Consider the following 19,396-nt stretch of genomic DNA (forward strand, 5'->3'; position numbering starts at 1 on the left):
ATAAAAAAAGAACCACACAAGAAGTGTGTTCATAATCTTTGAGTTTTAGTCACTGCCTCCTTGATTGGTACGGCAGCTGTTTCCGGCGGGATTTAATACGGTGTTAGTTAACCCTCTGCCGAAATAGCTTGGTGAAACGCGTGACTTGTAAGATTGAGTTTAAATATTAACCTTAAGTTAACAAACCGAGGGTTAGAGTATAGTTAACCCACGTTGATGAAACCGGGCCTAGCGGTTAAAATATTATTGAAATTTGTAATTGTTATTGTTTATGAATTTTCTATAATAGAGTAGTTTTTCTAGCAGCCTCCGTGGCTCAGACGGTAGTGCGTCGGCCCCTCACCGCTGGATACCGTGGTTCAAATCCCGGTCACTCCATGTGAGATGTGTGCTGGACAAAGCAGAGGCGGGACAGGTTTTCCTCCGGGTACTCCGGTTTTCCCTGTCATCTTTCATTCCAGCAACACTCTCCATTCTCATTTCATAGCATCTATCAGTCATTAATAAACCACTTTGGGAGTGGCGACCCCATCGTACTAATAGCCTATATATGATTCATTCATTTCATTCCTGACCCTGTTAATGACTGGAAAACAGGTTGTAGGTTTTCATTTTCATAGTAGTTTTTCTATATCTATACAATTTACTCCTCCACAATTCCCTGTCGTCTGCGTCTTCCTCACTTAAACCTCTTGCAGCCATACTCCTTAGTACAGCACCCATCCAGCGAGTAAAGAATATAGGGTGATGCGTTGGAGCTCTGAGAGTGAAACACAATGACAGTGCAATACATAGGGGGCGTGGTCATGATACATGTTGTTTTTGACACTCAAATCCATCACTGCTCAATGAAGTGAATACGATGAACGCAGATTGTAAATGCGGGCAGTTTCAAACGTGTACACCGTAAGACACACTAAAACACAAAAGAGATATTAATATTAAGTTGACCGAGTATCCAGTGTAACGGTTCAAATCCCGTTACAAGATGATATCTGTATTTTTATTATTATTTCATCTGTGATATTATTATTATTATTATTATTATTATTATTATTATTATTATTATTATGGCCGTATTATTATTATTATTATTATTTTACTTGTGAGATTACTATTATTGTAATATAATTATTATTCAATTCGATTCTGCAATGCTTGTCGCTTGCGTGATTGTGGTTAAATGTATGCATATATACGTATGTGTAGATTAATACTAAAGACATGTACAGTAAAGAGTTGCTGTATATCAGATGTGGATGTGACATTGCTACATTGTGTAATATTGCTGGAGTAAATGCTGAGTCATTGCTACGTCATGGCTACGTCATCGTGAGTATTTAGCACTGAGCTCACTTTCTTTAAGAAACCCAGGCCGCTCCAGGCTATTTCGCCATTGTAGGTAACACTTGTCGTGAGGTGGGAGTATATTATAGTTATTTCTGTAGGTTACGTAGGTGCGTCAACCTAACGTCTATATAAGCTGGGTGTATCTTGTAGCGTCAGTCACTATTCTACTGGAAGGAGAGGCACAGTTGACCATTAAGTGAACGAAATGGAGTGGCCTCAGTCAGTCAACGGAAGTCATTAGTTGAATGGAAGGTGAAAAGAGAAGAAGTGGATGGTGAACAGTGATGGAGTCATAGAAGGATACCACTTGCAATGAAGTCATACCATACAGACGTACCAAGAAGTCATATGATATGGAGAAGAAGCAGTCACATAAATACATCACCAAATTAGGCGTGACACATCTACAGTAAACACCAGATCTAAGGAATACGTCGTAATTGCACTCAAAGTGTTGAAGGTACAGTCATGTGAACCAGTGAGGGATATATTTCGTATAAATGGTTAAATGTCCGGTCAAGAAGAATTCAAATTCATGCCTAGTTTCTTTCAGTTGCAATGTCATAATTTCATATTCACATCTGTTTTATCGCAGCAAGACTTACTATTTTTTATATACAATTTAAAGATTATATTTTGTTCTATCAAATGAATTTATAGTATTATTTCAATGACAGAATTAGCTAACCTCAAATTAAATGGGCAAACCGAACGCCAATCTCCTTTTCCCAGAACTTATATGGTATGTTGTCAAAAGTAAGCTTATTACCCCACACCCTTTTAGTATTAAATATTTTTACACCAGTATTTAGGAGATAGTGGATTCCAATCCCACTGTCGGCAGCCCTGAAGATGGTTTTCCGTGGCTTCCCATTTTCATATCAGGAAAATGCTGAGGCTGTACCTTAATTAATGGCACGGCCGCTTCCTTCCCAGCATCTCATTCCATGCTCGTTGGCTGATAGTACGGCGACGACCATGAATCTTGGCCTCAGCGAGCGAATGAGTCTATTGCAGTACGTGTCGCCATCTGTGTGTCATTCTGTGCTCGTTGGCAACCACCTACAATGAAGCTTCAGGCACGTAATTTTCTTTACAAAGTAAAAAGTTCGTGGTCGTGACAGATTTATTGCATTGTTCTTATAAATAAGAGACAACGACCTGTAACTGGTACGTTACATTTAGTGCACTCCGCCGGCATAAGCCTTACACAAGATATGAAGTGTTCCATTAGTAACATATTATCTGCGCACTTTTAAGCGATAGATTTGTGTACGGGTTTGAGGAGTAAGAAGGGAGCTCTCCCGGTTCCATAAGTACTGACAACTGAATGGAAATTAAATCTGAATTGAATCAATAATATGATCGATCGATATGAATTTTCTAAACCTTTGTTATCTTAAGCCAATAACTGTGTCACACACACATTATGTAACATTTCTCGACGCGAATCTTATTCATAGAGTGAATTCTATAGTTTGGCTTTGCTGTGTAAATAACAACAGTACTAGTACGTAAAGTGTAGGCCTACGCCAAATGTCGCACAGCGATGCATAAGCGATTCATAGTTTGTGTTTCAAAGGTTGCCAGTACGAATCTCGATTGCCGAGGTCGACCGATTCAGCACTAGTGTGTAAATCTATCGCTAAAAAGTGCGCAGATAATACCAGACCTTTCAAACGCAGTTTAACTTTGAAGAATATATAGAACTCTAACATAAAAGTGTAATGGACCTTATAAGGGATCTGTGGACATGATAATCATTTTTTAAATGTTTACCTGTCATCAACGTTGTTTACTATGTTTGTAATAACATTATTAAATTAAGTGATATTGAACATCCTTCATCATACGTTACTGTCCACGCTTTTTTTTTCGGCTGGATGGCGTTTATCTCTTCGCATCCTCAGTCGGCCCAAGAAGAATCAAACGGGCAGACGCCTAGTTGGCTGTCGCCTTCCTCCTCTACAATGTACTCTTGTCTTATCCAAAACGTGGACACCTCTTATTCCCCCACCGCCATCCGGGATGAACTCCGTAATTGTGGATCCTATGCTGCCGCAGTTCTTCGCCTTCAGGATGGCTTATCTGGTCAACCTTCTCCAGATATAGTGGCCTTCTTCCGCTATCCAGGCCCACCGATCGGTATCACCGACAACGGTATCCGTCTCTTTGGTGCCAAGTGCAACGCTGTCCCTACTCCGGAGCATCTTCTACAACAAATGGCCTCCCTTCCTGACTTTCCAGCATCTCATTCCATGCTCGTTGGCTGATACTACGGCGACGACCATGAATCTCGGCCTCAGCGAGCGAATGAGTCTATTGCAGTACGTGTCGCCATCTGTGTGTCATTCTGTGCTCGTTGGCAACCACTGTACCGTCCCCCCTCCTCACTTCCACCACTGCTACCCTCACAACTTCCGTCCAACATCTCTCACCTGCTATTACTACTACTACCACAACTGTCACCACTTCTGTCCTTCTTTCCCCGTCTTCTTCAATTTCCACGTACAGTCATCCCTCTCCCATCATGTCTATACCCGCCTCCTCCCTATATACGACTGTCGCCAGTCCCCAGCCGCCCCCTGCCGATTCCTTGGCCACCGCCACCACTGCTCAGCCAGCCTCCGCCAGAGAGTCTGGCGCTACCACGGACCATCAACCACCTTCGACTTCGAGCTGTGTCCTACGTGGCGTCGATCCAGCCATCACTGAACACGCTCTTCTGAATGACCTTCAGTCGGCAGGTGTCCCAGCACGGCGGGTCTACCGGATATTCAACGCCCATGGTCCAACGTTACATGGTTCGCCTTCAACTTCCCACCGATGAAGACGTCCATCGCTTGATCTCCACCGGCGTCCGACTTCACCGGCGAACCTACCGCGTAGAGCCCTCTCGCTCTCCACCCCGTACCATGCGCTCTCCTTCTCAGCATCCCCCTTCTAGTCCTCGACCAGTTCCGCCACCCACCCCGCCCCCACCAACCATCTATCCCCCTGCTACATCATTACCCCCCACACTCCCGCCTCTCTCCATTCTGGAACTTCTCCGTTTACTTGCCACATCCGTTACTAACATCACAACCACCCTCTACTATCTACTCTTGCAACATTACCATTGTCCTCCTCCCTATAACTACCTTCCGAACCCCCACTCCGTCCCAGCGCAATCACTGTAATCCCATGTAGCGTAATTCTCTGTATAACCCCTTTCTCTCTTGGTATTGCGCGCCCAAGATGCAACAATCTTTCTTTTCTGCTCTGGTGTTCGCTGGGTTCTGCTCGGGGGGTGCTTTGTGGGTCTCCCTTGTGGGTCCGCCTGTTGCTTGCCTAACTCCTGCGCCACTCTATGTAGATTCCCGTCATGTATGTACGATACGTACAACCCTTTAGTTATTCTTCTCTAATTTCTTCCCTTTTCAAAGGCTGAAGAGCTCCTCGTTGAGCTGATGGCCCGCCCACCCTACAGGGGTGGGAATGAAATGACCTGATGGTGATGTAGATGATGATATTGAATGATTTGTATATGTTATTTTATCATCTGAGGATGATCGATTGTAGCTCAAAACCGGTCCTGGAGATGGTGTATTTTAAATCAAGACCTACTCAAATCCTCAGACCTTAATGCGACTCTCGATCGTTCAAAGATGGCGAATCGAGTAGCTGGAAATGTTGGAAATGTGGGTTTGTTTTGGTTTATTGTTATCGTATGTAGTCGGTGTCATTTCATGAAAGTTAACGATAAATGTTGGTTTCTTTTTAGAATATAAGTGTGCGAGTGTATTTATATGAGTCAGTGAACTGTTATTATACACAATAATGTGAGAATGTGCTTGTTTTGATCATGTTCTGGACCAGGTTTTAGTCTAAATATAGCAATGCCTTTCATACAACTATTCTTAAGTTTCCGACGGAATAAAACATCAAGAGAGAAATGGATTGGGAATATACATCGTGCTTATTTTCATGTCGATGACAAAAAAAAACTGTAGCTTGCATAGGCTACATCATTTTGAGAATAAGACTGAGGTTAGGGAAGACTTTACTGTAATTCAAAACTGTGAACTTATTCGTGTTCCTAAAAAAATATGAATTTAGATATTGTGATATACGGTCGGTGTCTATGTGCTTTAAAGTGTCGAGGGATTTAGAAGAAAGTGTATTTTACAATAATCCGTGGTTATCTGTTATCAAGCAGACTACACCGAACTGAAGCTCGTCCATGTGGTTAAATATAAATGTTTACCGAGCTCGATAGCTGCAGTCGCTTAAGCGCGGCCAGTATCCAGTATTCGGGAGATAGTAGGTTCGAACCCCACTGTCGGCAGCCCTGAAAATGGTTTTCCGTGGTTTCCCATTTTCACACCAGGCAAATGCTGGGGCTGTACCTTAATTAAGGCCACGGCCGCTTCCTTCCCACTCCTAGCCCTTCCTTGTCCCATCGTCGCCATAAGACCTATCTGTGTCGGTGCGACGTAAAGCAACTAGCAAAAAAAAAAAAAAATATAAATGTTTAGAGTCAATAGAGTTTTTGCACTCAAGTTCTTTAATGGGTAAAAGTCTAATATATCTTTAGTGTCTGAACGTTTCATTACTAAGGTTACCATCATTGTGTGAAGTGCTGTTATGCCATATGTCAACATTATGTTAGCATTACCAGAGCCGTTCATTGGGTTAACGTAATCATTCCGGGTGTACTTGGGCTGAGTGGCTCAGACGGTTAAGGCGCTGGCCTTCTGACCCCAAATTAGCAGGTTCGATCCTGGCTCAGTCCGGTGGTATTTGAAGGTGCTCAAATACGTCAGTCTCGTGTGGGTAGATTTACTGGCACCTAAAAGAACTACTGCAGGACTAAATTCCGGCACTTCGACGTGCCCGAAAAGCGTAAAAAATGAGTAAGTGGGACGTTAAACCAATAACATTATCATTTCGAGAGTACTTGCCTTTCATTGGGTGCTGAATATGAAAAATTGCCCACCACTTCAAAACTTGGGAGGCAACAAATTATGTTTCATACTTCTCATCAGAGCGAATAAATTGAGGAATTTCGCACCTTAATTTATTTTGAAACATTTGCTTTGAAACATGTATTTTCATCTATAGAGCGGAGTGAAATCTAAGAGAAAACGTTATTTGACTAATTGATATTTCTAAATAGCTTGTTGTTCTCTTTTCTAGTAGAATATGCATTATATAATTCTAGATGATTATATGCGGTGCGTACTTTTTGGCGAAGCGTTTTCATTCGTGAAAAGTTATTTTCCCTATGATGTTACTTTTATCATGTTAAATTACCGCCGTTTATATAATAACATGATCATACAGACAATTGAAGAAAATAAAAACATGAAGATTTTAAAGAACAGCATGTCTACAGGAAGACCAAAAATTACAAAACTTAAGAACCAAAATGGAGAAATAGTCACAGATAGGCAAAAGATTACTGAAGTTATTAGAGATTTCTACTACAAGCTGTATACATCAACCATTAATAAACCATCCAGTGATGAACAACTAGCCCAGAATTATACACATGAAGTAACACCGGAAGTAACCACTGCTGAGATTGAAAGTGCTCTTAAACAACTAAGGAATAAAAAATCCCCTGGGGAGGATAAAATAACGAATGAAATGCTGAAATTAGGTGGAAGAGATCTGCTAGAAGCCGTGAGAATACTCATGAACAAGTGTATTAACTCTGGAAGAATACCAGAAAATTGGAAAAATGCTGAAGTGACACTTCTCTTCAAGAAAGGTGATAAGGAAAATTTAGAGAACTGTCGTCCTGTGAGTTTGTTATCACACCTTTATAAGCTCCTGACTAAAATTGTAACCAACCGCCTCACAAGAGAACTGGATTTTTATCAACCTGCCGAGCAAGCGGGATTTCGTAAAGGCTTCTCAACTGTTGAACACATCCAGACTATTCGTCTTCTTCTGGAGAAAACCACTGAGTACAACATCAAGATTCATCTGGCCTTCATTGATTATAAAAAAGCTTTTGACTCAGTGGAGATCTGGGCAATCATGAAGGCACTTCAAAATGCCATGATAAACTCAAGGTATATAAAGCTTCTGGAAAACATTTATGATCAAGCAACAATGGTAGTCAGAGTGGACGAAGACCTCATCACCAATAAAATCCCAGTTGGCAAAGGAGTTCGACAAGGTGACACAATCTCTCCAAAGCTGTTTACCCTTGCCTTGGAAGATGTATTCAAAACCCTTCATTGGGATAATAAAGGAATAAAAATCAACGGGGTATATTTGAACCACCTGCGTTTTGCCGATGACATTGTGCTCATAAGTGAAAATCTAGGTGAGCTAGAAAGCATGATCCAAGAATTAAAAACTGCTTCTGCTAAGATTGGTTTGGAAATGAACATTAATAAAACGAAAATACTGAGCCCAGAGAGTCGACCACTTAAAACGGGAAACCAATATATAGAAGCTGTCGATGAGTACATCTATCTTGGACACAAGATAAAACTTGGAAAAGACAACCAACGTGCAGAAATTCCTCGCAGAATAGGTATGAGTTGGACTGCATTCCGAAAACTAAGATTCATCCTCACTAACAAGGATGTTCCAATTAACCTGAAGACCAAGGTTTATAATACGTGCGTGCTGCCAGTTACAACTTACGGCCTGGAAACGATGACTCTGACGAAGGAAAGTGCTCGCAAGCTTCAGCGAACACAACGAGCCATGGAGCGACAGATGCTAGGGATCAGCCTTAGGGATAAGATCCGTTCAGAGGACATCAGGAGAAAAACTAATGTAACAGACATCCTAGAGATAGTAGCAAAACTAAAATGGCAATGGGTAGGACACGTAGCTCGACAAGACTACAACAGGTGGACCTCTAGGATTGTTCACTGGAGACCATGGGGACACAAGAGAGGCATTGGAAGACCCCTGAAGAGATGGTTCGACGACATAAAGCTGTTGGCTGGAACACGCTGGTTCCAAGTGGCTCAAGACCGAAGACGATGGAAGCACATGGAAGAGGCCTATATCCAGCAGTGGATTGAAATAGGCTAGAAAAGAAGAAGAAGAAGAAGATATAATATGGGCGTGATATTTTCGCGTTACTCAATACCAGCAATCCGGCTTTTTCGGCCATGTTTTTTAAATATTACGGTCTGAGGATTAGAGTCGGTCTTGTTTAAATGTAAATAGAACCTCGATATCTCGAACACTAATTAGTCGAATGTTCAGTATCTGGAAGCAACTTAAATTTCCCGGCCTTTTGTCCTATTCTTTAGGTGTATTTACTTCTCTATTACTCGATATTCGGTTACGCGAATTTCTCGATTTCTCGAAGCAAACATTTCCTCCCTTGAAGCAGAAAATACCTTGTGACTAGAATTTTGTACAACATTAACTGTGCAATACGGCATTTGTGGTTTGTGAGGAACAGTTAACAAGTAAAGGAAGGTTCGCATTGATGCTGGGAGCTAATATGAGGGGAACCGAAGAACTAAAACTTCTAATGATCGGAAAATCGGCGAAGCCTCGCTGTTTCTCGGATGTGAATTAATTACCGATCACGTACGAAAGCAACCCTTAAAGTCGCAGATGACAAGCTCCATTTTTGAATCTCGGCTGAGTGGTATTGACGAGGAGTTTCAGCGTGAAGGGAGGAAAGATTAACAGTAACAAACAGAAGAGAAAAACGGTTTTTTTTCCAAAGGTGTTAACGGAAGTATGTTTCTTGTTTCACTGCTGTATGTACTGTATCCTGTCTTCTAAAAAGTTACTATAATAGGGGTTACAATTAAAGTGATGCCGTAAAATAGAGTTTGTTTGTATATTTTAAAATACTGTTAGAAATAATGTATTCAATATAAGACCGTAGATACATCTGATTCAATATTGTGTCATGCATTCTCGTAAACGGTATTCTCTATATCTCGAAATTTCGATAACCCGAAATAAAATTTAGCTCTCAGGGTGATTCGAGATGTCGAGGTTCGACTGTGCATTGTACTTGTGATAAGTACCGTAGTGTTGATTAGGTGAAATTATCTTCGTTATATAATTGTGAAATCTATCAGTACGAACATGGAAATAATACATTATAATACTTACGTATTGTACATATTGAGTTGTTCAGAGGAATGTAGTTGTGTAGACACAGGCAGCTGTTGTGATGGCAGTAACTGTTGGGTACCTTGATGGAGCACTGAGTGGAGTTTGAACAGAGGCTGCCAATACCTGTAAAGACAATACTATGGTAGAGTTATTGCATACTATCAAGATACCCGTGCTTTGCTAAGGTTTTAAACTGAAAGTTATCTTTATTAGTTTTAAATATTGGAGAGTCCACTGTCGAATACAGTAAGCCTGTAAAATACACCCTCAGTTCGTATGTGGAACGGTTTCAAAAGAATGAATATTGTGTTTTTAAGAGTCAGAGCCAATTAACCTCTGTGGGGGATAAATATTTTACAGTATATGACAGTTAACATCTAGGACATACGAGTTTCGTTAAATTACAACTTCGTACTAAAAACGGTTGGAAGAATAAATAATTTTGTTTCCGGACTTAACCTCATTTAATCCCTTAGGGGTGAAATATTTTAAAATATGTATTCACTCCTAGGATTTAAAATATATGTCGCTATTTCGAAGTTTGTATTCGTACGTTAAATGGTTTCGGAGGAATGAATATATATGTTTTCAGATTATGACCCCTATTTGACTCTCTGAGAGGGTATTATTTTTTCAAACCTCCTGTTATTTAACACGTAGGATAACATTTTAAATTTCAAACTTTGGAAGAACAGTTTCAGAGAAATTAATCTTATTCTCATTAGACATAATCCTCAGTCAATTAGGGGTGTATTGTCTTAAGGCGACATTCCGGAGATAAAAATATATTTTTACCTAATCCATGGATTTTCACGTAACTTTGTGGGAGTGGCACCTACATAAAAGTAGAGATATTTCATATACAATTGATAGTTTTCCCAAAATATTTTTTTGAAATTTTTAATTCCATTTTTTCATGAAACTTAATTTTCATGTTAATGTAATTAGGTAGATAATACTTATTTTAAAACCACCACGTATCGATTTTTCTGTACATGATTTATATAAGGAGACAATATCGTATTAAAGTTTGTGTAATGTTTACGTTCTAAAAATTTGGACTTAAAAATCCCTACTATTTGAAAAAATTCTGCAATCAAAAATTCTATAAGCAGGTTTCTTTATATAGCTGTGATACATATACCATACAAATTTTGTTACATTTGGCGGAATATTATGGGAGAAAATGGGATTTAAATGTAAAATTACAATTGGCAAACAAAGCATTATTACAGTGATAAATTGTTTGAATTCAGCGGAATAACTTCGTGACAAGAAAAAAGAAACTCAATCCTTTCAATTTCAGTCATTAAAAAATTTTCACCAAAATGACCAAATTGTCGAATTTTATCTCCGGAGTGTCGCCTTAAGATCACTTCTTACTTAAAATCTAAGAAACAGAATTTTGTGTGTATAGAGGGCAAAACCAATTACTCTGGAAAAAATCGAGATAAAACCTCTTTTAATATTTACTAAATGTATTAAGCTTGTGGAAATGTAGGTATTATTAATTTGAGAGGTTTAAAATTCTTCTAAAACCGAGCTCGATAGCTGCAGTCGCTTAAGTGCGGCCAGTATCCAGTATTGGGTTCGAACCCCACTGTCGGCAGCCCTGAAGATGGTTTTCCGTGGTTTCCCATTTTCACACCAGGCAAATGCTGGGGCTGTACCTTAATTAAGGCCACGGCCGCTTCCTTCCCACTCCTAGCCCTTCCCTGTCCAATCGTCGCCATAAGACCTATCTGTGTCGGTGCGACGTAAAGCAAGTAGCAATAAATAATAATAATTCTTCTAAATATAGACATTCAATGTGGGCAAGAATACGTAGGTACCATTAATGGTACAGAGTCTCAAACATTTTTCTTTCAGTCGTGTACTAAGTTAAACCCCTCAATTTTACAAACATATTTTGTTGGCAGTGATGAAAAGAGATCAGAAATTCGGTTTTAGAAGTTCAACAAATTCTGCTTGGTATTTTGTATTATATCATATTAGTCAACCACGATATCTAAAGTTCTTGTACAATTACGCCAAACGGTTTGGAGGGATGAATAATTTTGTCATCAGTCTTCAGCCTCCCAGCCAAAATCCCTTAGGGGTGTATTGTTTCACACCGCTTCTTATTTAAAATATAAGGCATATGGAGCGCCAATCATGTGGCATTTTAACGGTTTCAGTGAAATTAGTGTTGTTGTCTTCAGATCCCTTAGCGGTGGATTGTTTTAAAACCACTTCGCATTTAAAATGTAAAACATGTAGGAACTACCATCATGTGAAATTTCAACTTCGTATGCCAAGCAGTTTCAGAGAAATCACAACTTGTTGACATACAGGATAACTTTGTAAAAAATAACTCACGGAATTTCTATCAAACGTTTAAAAACAAACCCAGAAAGGCTATCAAGCTCCAAGTATTTACTTCAGGGATGAAAATGGCAGGATGGATCTAACCAACACCGAAAACTGTGAAATATTTGCAAAACACTTCGATCAACTTCTTAACTGTGAAGAACCGAACCACAAGTTAGAATTTCCAGATAGAAGCAGATCTACCACCTACTGTTGAAGAAATTGAGAAAGCAATTAAACCGTAAAAAACAAAAAAGCTAGTGGAGAAGACTCCATTACAGATGAACTTATAACATGGTCTCAGCCAAAAATTCTAGATGATCTTCAAATCATGTTTGAAGAAATCTGGAAAACGGAGAAGATCCCGGAAGAATGGAAATTGGCTCTTATACATCCTTTGCACAAGAAAGGTAACAAGCAAGATAACAACTATAGAGGTTGCCAATGGCTTATAAGATATTTTCAACAATATTACTGAACAGGATAGAAGCAACTCTTGACAGTTATTTGGGTGAATATCATATTTAGAAAAGGCAGATCTTGCTCAGAACAGATATTCAACCTGAAGTCCATAATTCGTCACAGATTAATGAACTTAAAAGGCAGAGTAGTAACGTTCATAGATTTTAAAAAGGCTTTTGACTATCGATAGGAAACTCTAGATAAAATAATCCGAGAATTTGGAGTTAAGACCAAATTGGCAAACCTAATCCGTGAAACCCTAACAGACATCATATCACAAGTAAAATTTATGGGTGAAATATCTAAACCATTCGGAATAAATACAGGTGTAAGGCAACGTGATGGTTTATCTCCACTCATATTCAATGGCATCCCGGAGAAAATAGTAAGAATTTGGAATAAAAATCTGAAAGAACAAGCTATCACCAATAACACTGGGAAGAAGGAACATAGCGGTTTAAATAAACTGTCTAGCATTTGCAGAGGATTTTGCCATAATTTCAGGAAAACCTTAAAAATGCAGCAGTACAAGTCAATCTCTTGGAAGAAATAGCCAACAGAATAGGTTATAGGTTTAAGAAATTATATTGACAAAAAAAATTATGACAAATATTAAAAAATGCTCCAAAATTTCTAATAACAGAAATAGATCGAATAAGGAAGGTAAAGAAATTCAAATACTTGGAAGAAACAATTCAAGAAAATAGTTTGTAAAAATCCGCTGTAGAAGAAAGGATACACAAGATGGAAAAAACATGAGATATAACTAGGAATATCTACAACAAAAAGTGTTTATCTAATAACCTCAAAATGCAACACTATAGCACAGTAGTCAAACCGCAATGTCTATACGAGAGTGAATGTCTAGTACTGAATTACAAGCTGAATAAGTTAGATGGACTGGAAAGAAGAGTTATACGATAAATACTCGGTCCGCTAAGAACTAGAGAACTCTGGAAATCAAGAAGTAATGATGACATATACCGGAACATAGAAAACAACAGATACAATGCGGAAGAGGCGATTTATATTGTTTGGACATTTATACAGAATGTATGACAACAGGTTAACCAAACAGATATTCAAATATCTTTAGAACAAGAAGACAACAACAACCTGCATTGATGAAGTCAAGAAATATTTGGAAAGAAACAACACAAGGGAAGGAGAAACAACAGAGAGAGAGAGAGAGAGAGAGAGTTTTAGAAAGAAAATGTTAAACATAGAAAGATTCCAAGGTTGAGAGGGAAAGAAAACAGGCTCAAAATAATCCGAGGAGAGAAAAAGGAGGCATAGAGAGCAGTATTGGAGGAAGAAGAAGGAACAACAACAAATGATGAAGCATTGACATTTTCACGTGGTCCCCAGAAGACCCTAACAGAGAAAGAAATAAAATAATAATATTAATTGCGCGCGGCCTCCGAAGAGGTCTGGGGCAGGTCTTTCGAGTCGAAGCCGTAGTCTATATGATGAATTATAATGCTGAATACGGCACACACACACACCCAGCCATCGAGCCAATGAAGGTTAAAATCCCCAATACGGCTGGGATTCGAACCCGGGTCTCCTAGGCCAAAGACCAGCGTGCTAACCATTAAGCCATGGAGTCGGACCCTAACAGTTTATAATGAAGTTGTATGTGTATGTAGTTACATGTAAAGAAAAAAACTTTTCTGTACTCATGTCAGACAATAAATTACAATATACATTTCAGGTCTTCGCAGAAGGCTTTCTTCACTTTCTTCTGCCAAGCACCAAACATGTTTATCTACTGCTTGTCCTTCACAGACGAAACTCTTATCGCAAAGTAATAAAGTCCAGCTCTAAACGTTTCGAAACGTTTCTTGTAAACATAAACTCTCCACCCTTAGCTATTTCGAGCTCTCCAGTAATTCTATACATAAGAGGTTTTCAAACCGTGGGGTAAGACGCCCAAGGGAGGCGTGAGGGACTTGGAAGGAGGCCGCTTACCTGAGCTTATAATTCAAATTTAGGTAAACCAATGCCCAGAGTTCAATGCTCGTTACTGGTTTGTTGACGAGTCGCGTATTATCACAGTCTGAAGAACTATTTTCTTATGGAATTTGAGTGGAAGTAGCGAGGCGTACATCTTAATGCAAGTACAGTACTTATTTCCTACATATACAGACAAGTTAAGAGTTTCAGTCAGAGTCATATTAAGGTTTCTATACATTTTTTTTTACTGAGCGAGATTACTGTTGAATATGAAGTCTTCCTTTTGTCTTTCTTTCTTTCTTTCTTTCTTTCTTTCTTTCTTTCTTTCTTTCTTTTTTTCTTAATCTGTTTAACCGCCCTCCCTCCCAGCAGGGTTGGTTTTTCCTCCAGACTCAGCGAGGAATCGCACCTCTACCGCCTCAAGGACAGTGTCCTGGAGGGTGGCACATTTGGTCGGGGATACAACTGAGGACCCGGTTAGTTGGCCACGCAGTTAGCGTCGCGTAGCTGTGAGCTTGCATCCGGGAGATGGAGGTTTCGAATCCCACCGTCAACGGCCCTGAGGATGGTTTTCCGTGGTTACCCATTTTCACGCCAGACCCTTTCCCATATTTGCGTCGCCGAAAACCTTCGGTGTATTAGTGCGACCTTAAGCCACTAGAACAAATACAACTGGGGAGAAGAACCAGTACCTCACCCAGGTGACCTCACCTGCTATGCTGAACAGGGGCCTTGTCGGAGATGGGAAGATTGGAAAAGATAGGCAAGAAAGATGGAAGGAAGCGGTCGTGGCCTTAAGTTAGGTACCATCCCAGCATTTGCCTGGAGAATAAGTGGGAAACAACGGAAAACAACTTCAAGTATACCTGAGGTGGGAATCGAACCCCCTGTACTCAGTTGACCTCCCGAGGCTGAGTGGACCACGTTCCAGTCCTCGTACGAAATTTCATATTTCGTGGCAGAGCCGGGAATCGAACTCGGGCCTTCAGTGGTGGCAACTAACCACACTAACCACTAAACCACAGAAGCCGACGAAAATTAAGTCACTGGATGGAAAAATATAGTTTTCTTACAGGGCATTTAATAATTCCTGTTTTCGGATTATAATAATTTGCTCCTTTTTTGGAGCCGAAAAGGAGATAATTTATCACTTGCGTAAACTCTGAGTTGTTTTTATGTCGGTGTTTACGTCTCTTTAACAAACAAACAAACAAACAAACAAACAAACAAACAAACAAACAAACAAACAAACAAACAAACAAACAAACAAATAAGCAGATTATGATTTAGTGCAGGGGGTGCCGACTTATCGTAATAATTCTTAACCCTAACAATACCAAGGTAGTTGTGTCCCTACTTTACCAACACGGTGGCTGAGGAGCCCACTAAGAAAATTTTGTTTACTTTATTCTTAATCACAAATGTGTTACATGGATATTTTTAATTAATTATATCTGATTCATTCAAAACTTCATACACGGTAATTGATTCCAGGGATAGTTAAGTTTGCTATAGAGCGCTTTAACTATACCCGTTTTTTCACGTACACCAGAACGTTCTTTTTCCGCCTTCATAAGATTTATATAAAACACACCTGCGCAGTGCCATGAGGCAAGGGAAATTGAACGACAATTCAATCATGCATTTCCATAATCAAGAAACAAAAAATAAATAAATTGAACCTCGAAAGTGCGACGAACATTTTCATCACACGATCGACTGTTCGTAGGAGCACTCTTTCTATGAGTAAGAATCAGAAATTCCGCAAAGATTTCAAATTTTGTACTAAAGATTAACAGTTTTTCTCAACGGGCGAGTTGGCCATGCGTTCAGGGGTGCGCGGCTGTGAGCTTGCATCCGGGAGATAGTGGGTTCGAATCCAACTATCGGCAGCCCTGCAGATTGTTTTCCGTGGCCTCCCATTTTCACACCAGGCAAATGCTGAGGCTGTACCTTAATTAAGGCCACGGCCGCTTCCTTCCCATTCCTAGGCCTTTTCTATCCCATCGTCGCCGTAAGACCTGTCTGTGTCGGTGCGACGTAAAGCCACTAGCAAAAGAAAAACAGTTTTTCCTTTATTATTTTACGAATAATAAACAACAAATATGAGGCCATTTGCTCTTTTTAAATTCACTTTGGTATCATTTTACGAGAAGACTAGGCTATTATGTTTTTGCCATAAGATTTTAGAGGCACTATTTTTATTTCTTTTCCTTCCAACCTTTCAATTCGCATATATTTAAAATTTAAACATCTCTTACTTTTTCATTTAAAGCATACCTTTACCCTTTATATGGATTTAATGTCGATTGTATGTGGATTTTTGTGTGGACCTTTATTTCTGATCCTTCGTTATTTTTGAAAGAACGCATAATTAAACTATATGCCTAGTTTATGTTTTTCATCAATATTGCTCATTAAAACACCTAAAACTGCATTTTCATGACTGTTAAATTTCGGCGTTTTTCGCGTCCTTCCCCTTTTTCGACTTGAGTTTTTCAAATTGTTTTACTTCGCACCAACACAGATAGATCTTATGGCAACGATGGGACAGGAAATGGCTAGGATGGGGGAAGGAAGCGGCCGTGGCCTTAATTAAGGTCTGGTATGAAAATTGGTAGAAAACCATTCTCAGGGCTGTTGACAGTGGAGTTCGAACCCACTTTATCCCGAATGTAAGCTGATTGCTACATGACCCAAACCGCGCAGTCACTTGTCCGGTTGTATTGTGAGTTAGAGCACCCTTACTCATTTCGAAAACTCGGCGCCCCTGATTCAGTGTATGAATTAGTGCCGAGAGTGTCCAAGGACATGCTCGCCTTGTGTGGTATTTGACACCCATGAATGAGTGCACGTCTGGTTGTGAGACGATGATGATAATGAGGAAGGAAGAGTGTGAAACGCGGTGTCGGTATTGTTGTTGCAATTTTCTCGTTAACGACCGGCACGCTTTTAAAGCCTAGCTGCGTGTTTACATTCCGTATCCGCTGAGTGCTAGGATTTCCCCAATTCGAGATAGAGCGTTTTCCACTTTTAACTACACAGCGTGTATGTAAATTATACCGGCAAAAAATCAGGGATGCTCTTCCTGTTATATTTAAAAAAAGACGGCAAAATCGCTGCGATTTTCGCTCTGGCACAGCAAATACGGCGAGTTCGTCAATTTGAATCTCGCGCCCGGAAGTAACAAAGTAACCTTATTTCCTCGAAAAAAAAATTCTCCGCCAATTTGATTGCACCATCGTTCTTATATATAACACAAAAAGGATCCCTAATTTTTTTTTGTCGGTTAAATGAAATGGCGTATGGCTTTTAGTGCCGGGAGTGTCCGAGGACAAGTTCGGCTCGCTAGATGCAGGTCTTTCGATTTGACTCCCGTAGGCGACCTGCGTGTCGTAATGAGAATGAAATAATGATGAAGACGACATATACACCCAGCCCCCGGGCCAGCGAAATTCACCAATTATTGTTAAAATTTCCGACCCTGCCGGGAATCGAACCCGGGACCCCTGTGACCAAAGGTCAGCGCGCTAACCATTTAGCCATTGAGCCGGACTTTTTTGTCGGTATAATTTACATAGACTGTGTAGAAATGTTTCTGTACTTATCTAAGCTGCTAATTAGTTGGCCCCGGGCGAGTTGGCCGTGCGGTTAGGAGCGCGCAGCTATGAGCTCGCATCCGGGAGATAGTGGGTTCGAACCCCACTGTCGGCAGCTCTGAAGATGGTTTTCCGTGGTTTCCCATTTTCACACCAGGCAAATGCTGGGGCTGTATCTTAATTAAGGCCACGGCCGCTTCCTTCCCGTTCCTAGGCCTTTCCCGTTCCATCGTCGCCATAAGACCTATCTGTGTCGGTGCTACGTAAAGCAAAATAGCAACAACAACAAAATAGTTCGTCGCCTTCAACAACTGCTTCTGGACGGCGATCATGAGGTTGCCGAGCAGCTAAGCAGAGGGGTGAGTGGAAAATTTCTCTGGACATTGAACTTTGTACCGTAGACAAGGGAGGGGAAGTAAGACAGTGTTGTGGACCCTACTTCTGTCCACTGGAGAAGGGAGGGTTATGTTGCTTCTTCATGTTGTAATGTATTTTTATGTGGATGTTCAGTCCTCAGCTCGAAGGCTAGTTGGATCATCAACAGCTCCACCATTAGCTGTCATAGATGGCCTAGGCATCATTGAAGAGGCATACTAGGAAAATGAGGAGTGAGGTAGTTTCCCGTTGCTTTCCTCGCCGAGCCAGAAATTGCTATTACATATCAGTCTGCCAAGCCCACTGAAATACACGAATCAACCGACCCTATAAGTGACATTTTTACACCATTCATAGCAGGGACTGGCTCTAGCCCATAGCAGAAGACATAGTGCACTGTAAACACTAGGACTCGCCAGCAAATATTAGGGAATAAGTGTAAGTGAATGATTTTGATTAAAATAAAGCATGGAAATGAATTAGGCAGTGTCTTGTAACACATTATTTTTAGTGATAAGTAATAACTTTCGTACAAATCTTACAGTAAATATTATCGTTAGCTTAAAAATATCTTCTGAATAAAAGAACATGCAATTAAAACTGGTTGTTATATGGCTACTGATGTACTGTGGGAAGTGGCTAAGAGAAAGTCACAGGTCTGCCGCTAGTTGCGCAGTTCGTGTTCTGGCGGTAAGGGCAGTTTTAGGAAAGTTGCGGAGTTCGTGTGAGCCGGAAGCTTTTTCTCGACCAGTGGGACTCGAACCGGTTAATTAGGGAGCCAGACCACTAACAGTCCAGTCATTTTAGGTCAAAATTCCCCCATTACGTTAACAAATCTCTTAAAAGCATAGGACTTGGTATATACTGTATGTAGATTTTAGCTACAACGGGCGAGTTGGCCGTGCGGTTAGGGGCACGCAGCTGTGAGCTTGCATCCAGGAAATAGTGGGTTCGAACCTCACTGTCGACAGCCCTGAAGATGGTTTTACGTGGTTTCCCATTTTCACACCGGGCAAATGTTGGTCCTGAACCTTAATTAAGGCCACGGCCGCTTCCTTCCCACGCTTAGCCCTTTCTTATCCCATTTTCACCATAAGACCTATCTGTGTCGGTGCGATGTAAAGCCACCTGCAAGAAAAAAAGATTTAAGCTACCCGGAGGACATACTAGAAGTCCTCGGAAAAAATACTATAGCTACGGCCACCATC

General features: G+C 40.4%; 1 protein-coding gene across 2 annotated transcripts in view; it reads right to left on the bottom strand.

The window, feature by feature from the left end:
- The window catches only part of LOC136871993 (multiple epidermal growth factor-like domains protein 10), a 105,509-nt gene that overhangs the window by 53,512 nt on the left and 32,601 nt on the right, over positions 1-19,396 (bottom strand). For both annotated transcript variants that reach the window (XM_067145792.2, XM_067145786.2), the window contains exon 2: positions 9,445-9,570. In XM_067145792.2, coding sequence (XP_067001893.2) covers positions 9,445-9,570 — 126 coding nt within the window. The remainder of the gene's footprint in view (positions 1-9,444; positions 9,571-19,396) is intronic.

Source organism: Anabrus simplex, chromosome 1 (genome assembly GCF_040414725.1).
Source record: "Anabrus simplex isolate iqAnaSimp1 chromosome 1, ASM4041472v1, whole genome shotgun sequence".
Lineage (NCBI taxonomy): Eukaryota > Metazoa > Arthropoda > Insecta > Orthoptera > Tettigoniidae > Anabrus > Anabrus simplex.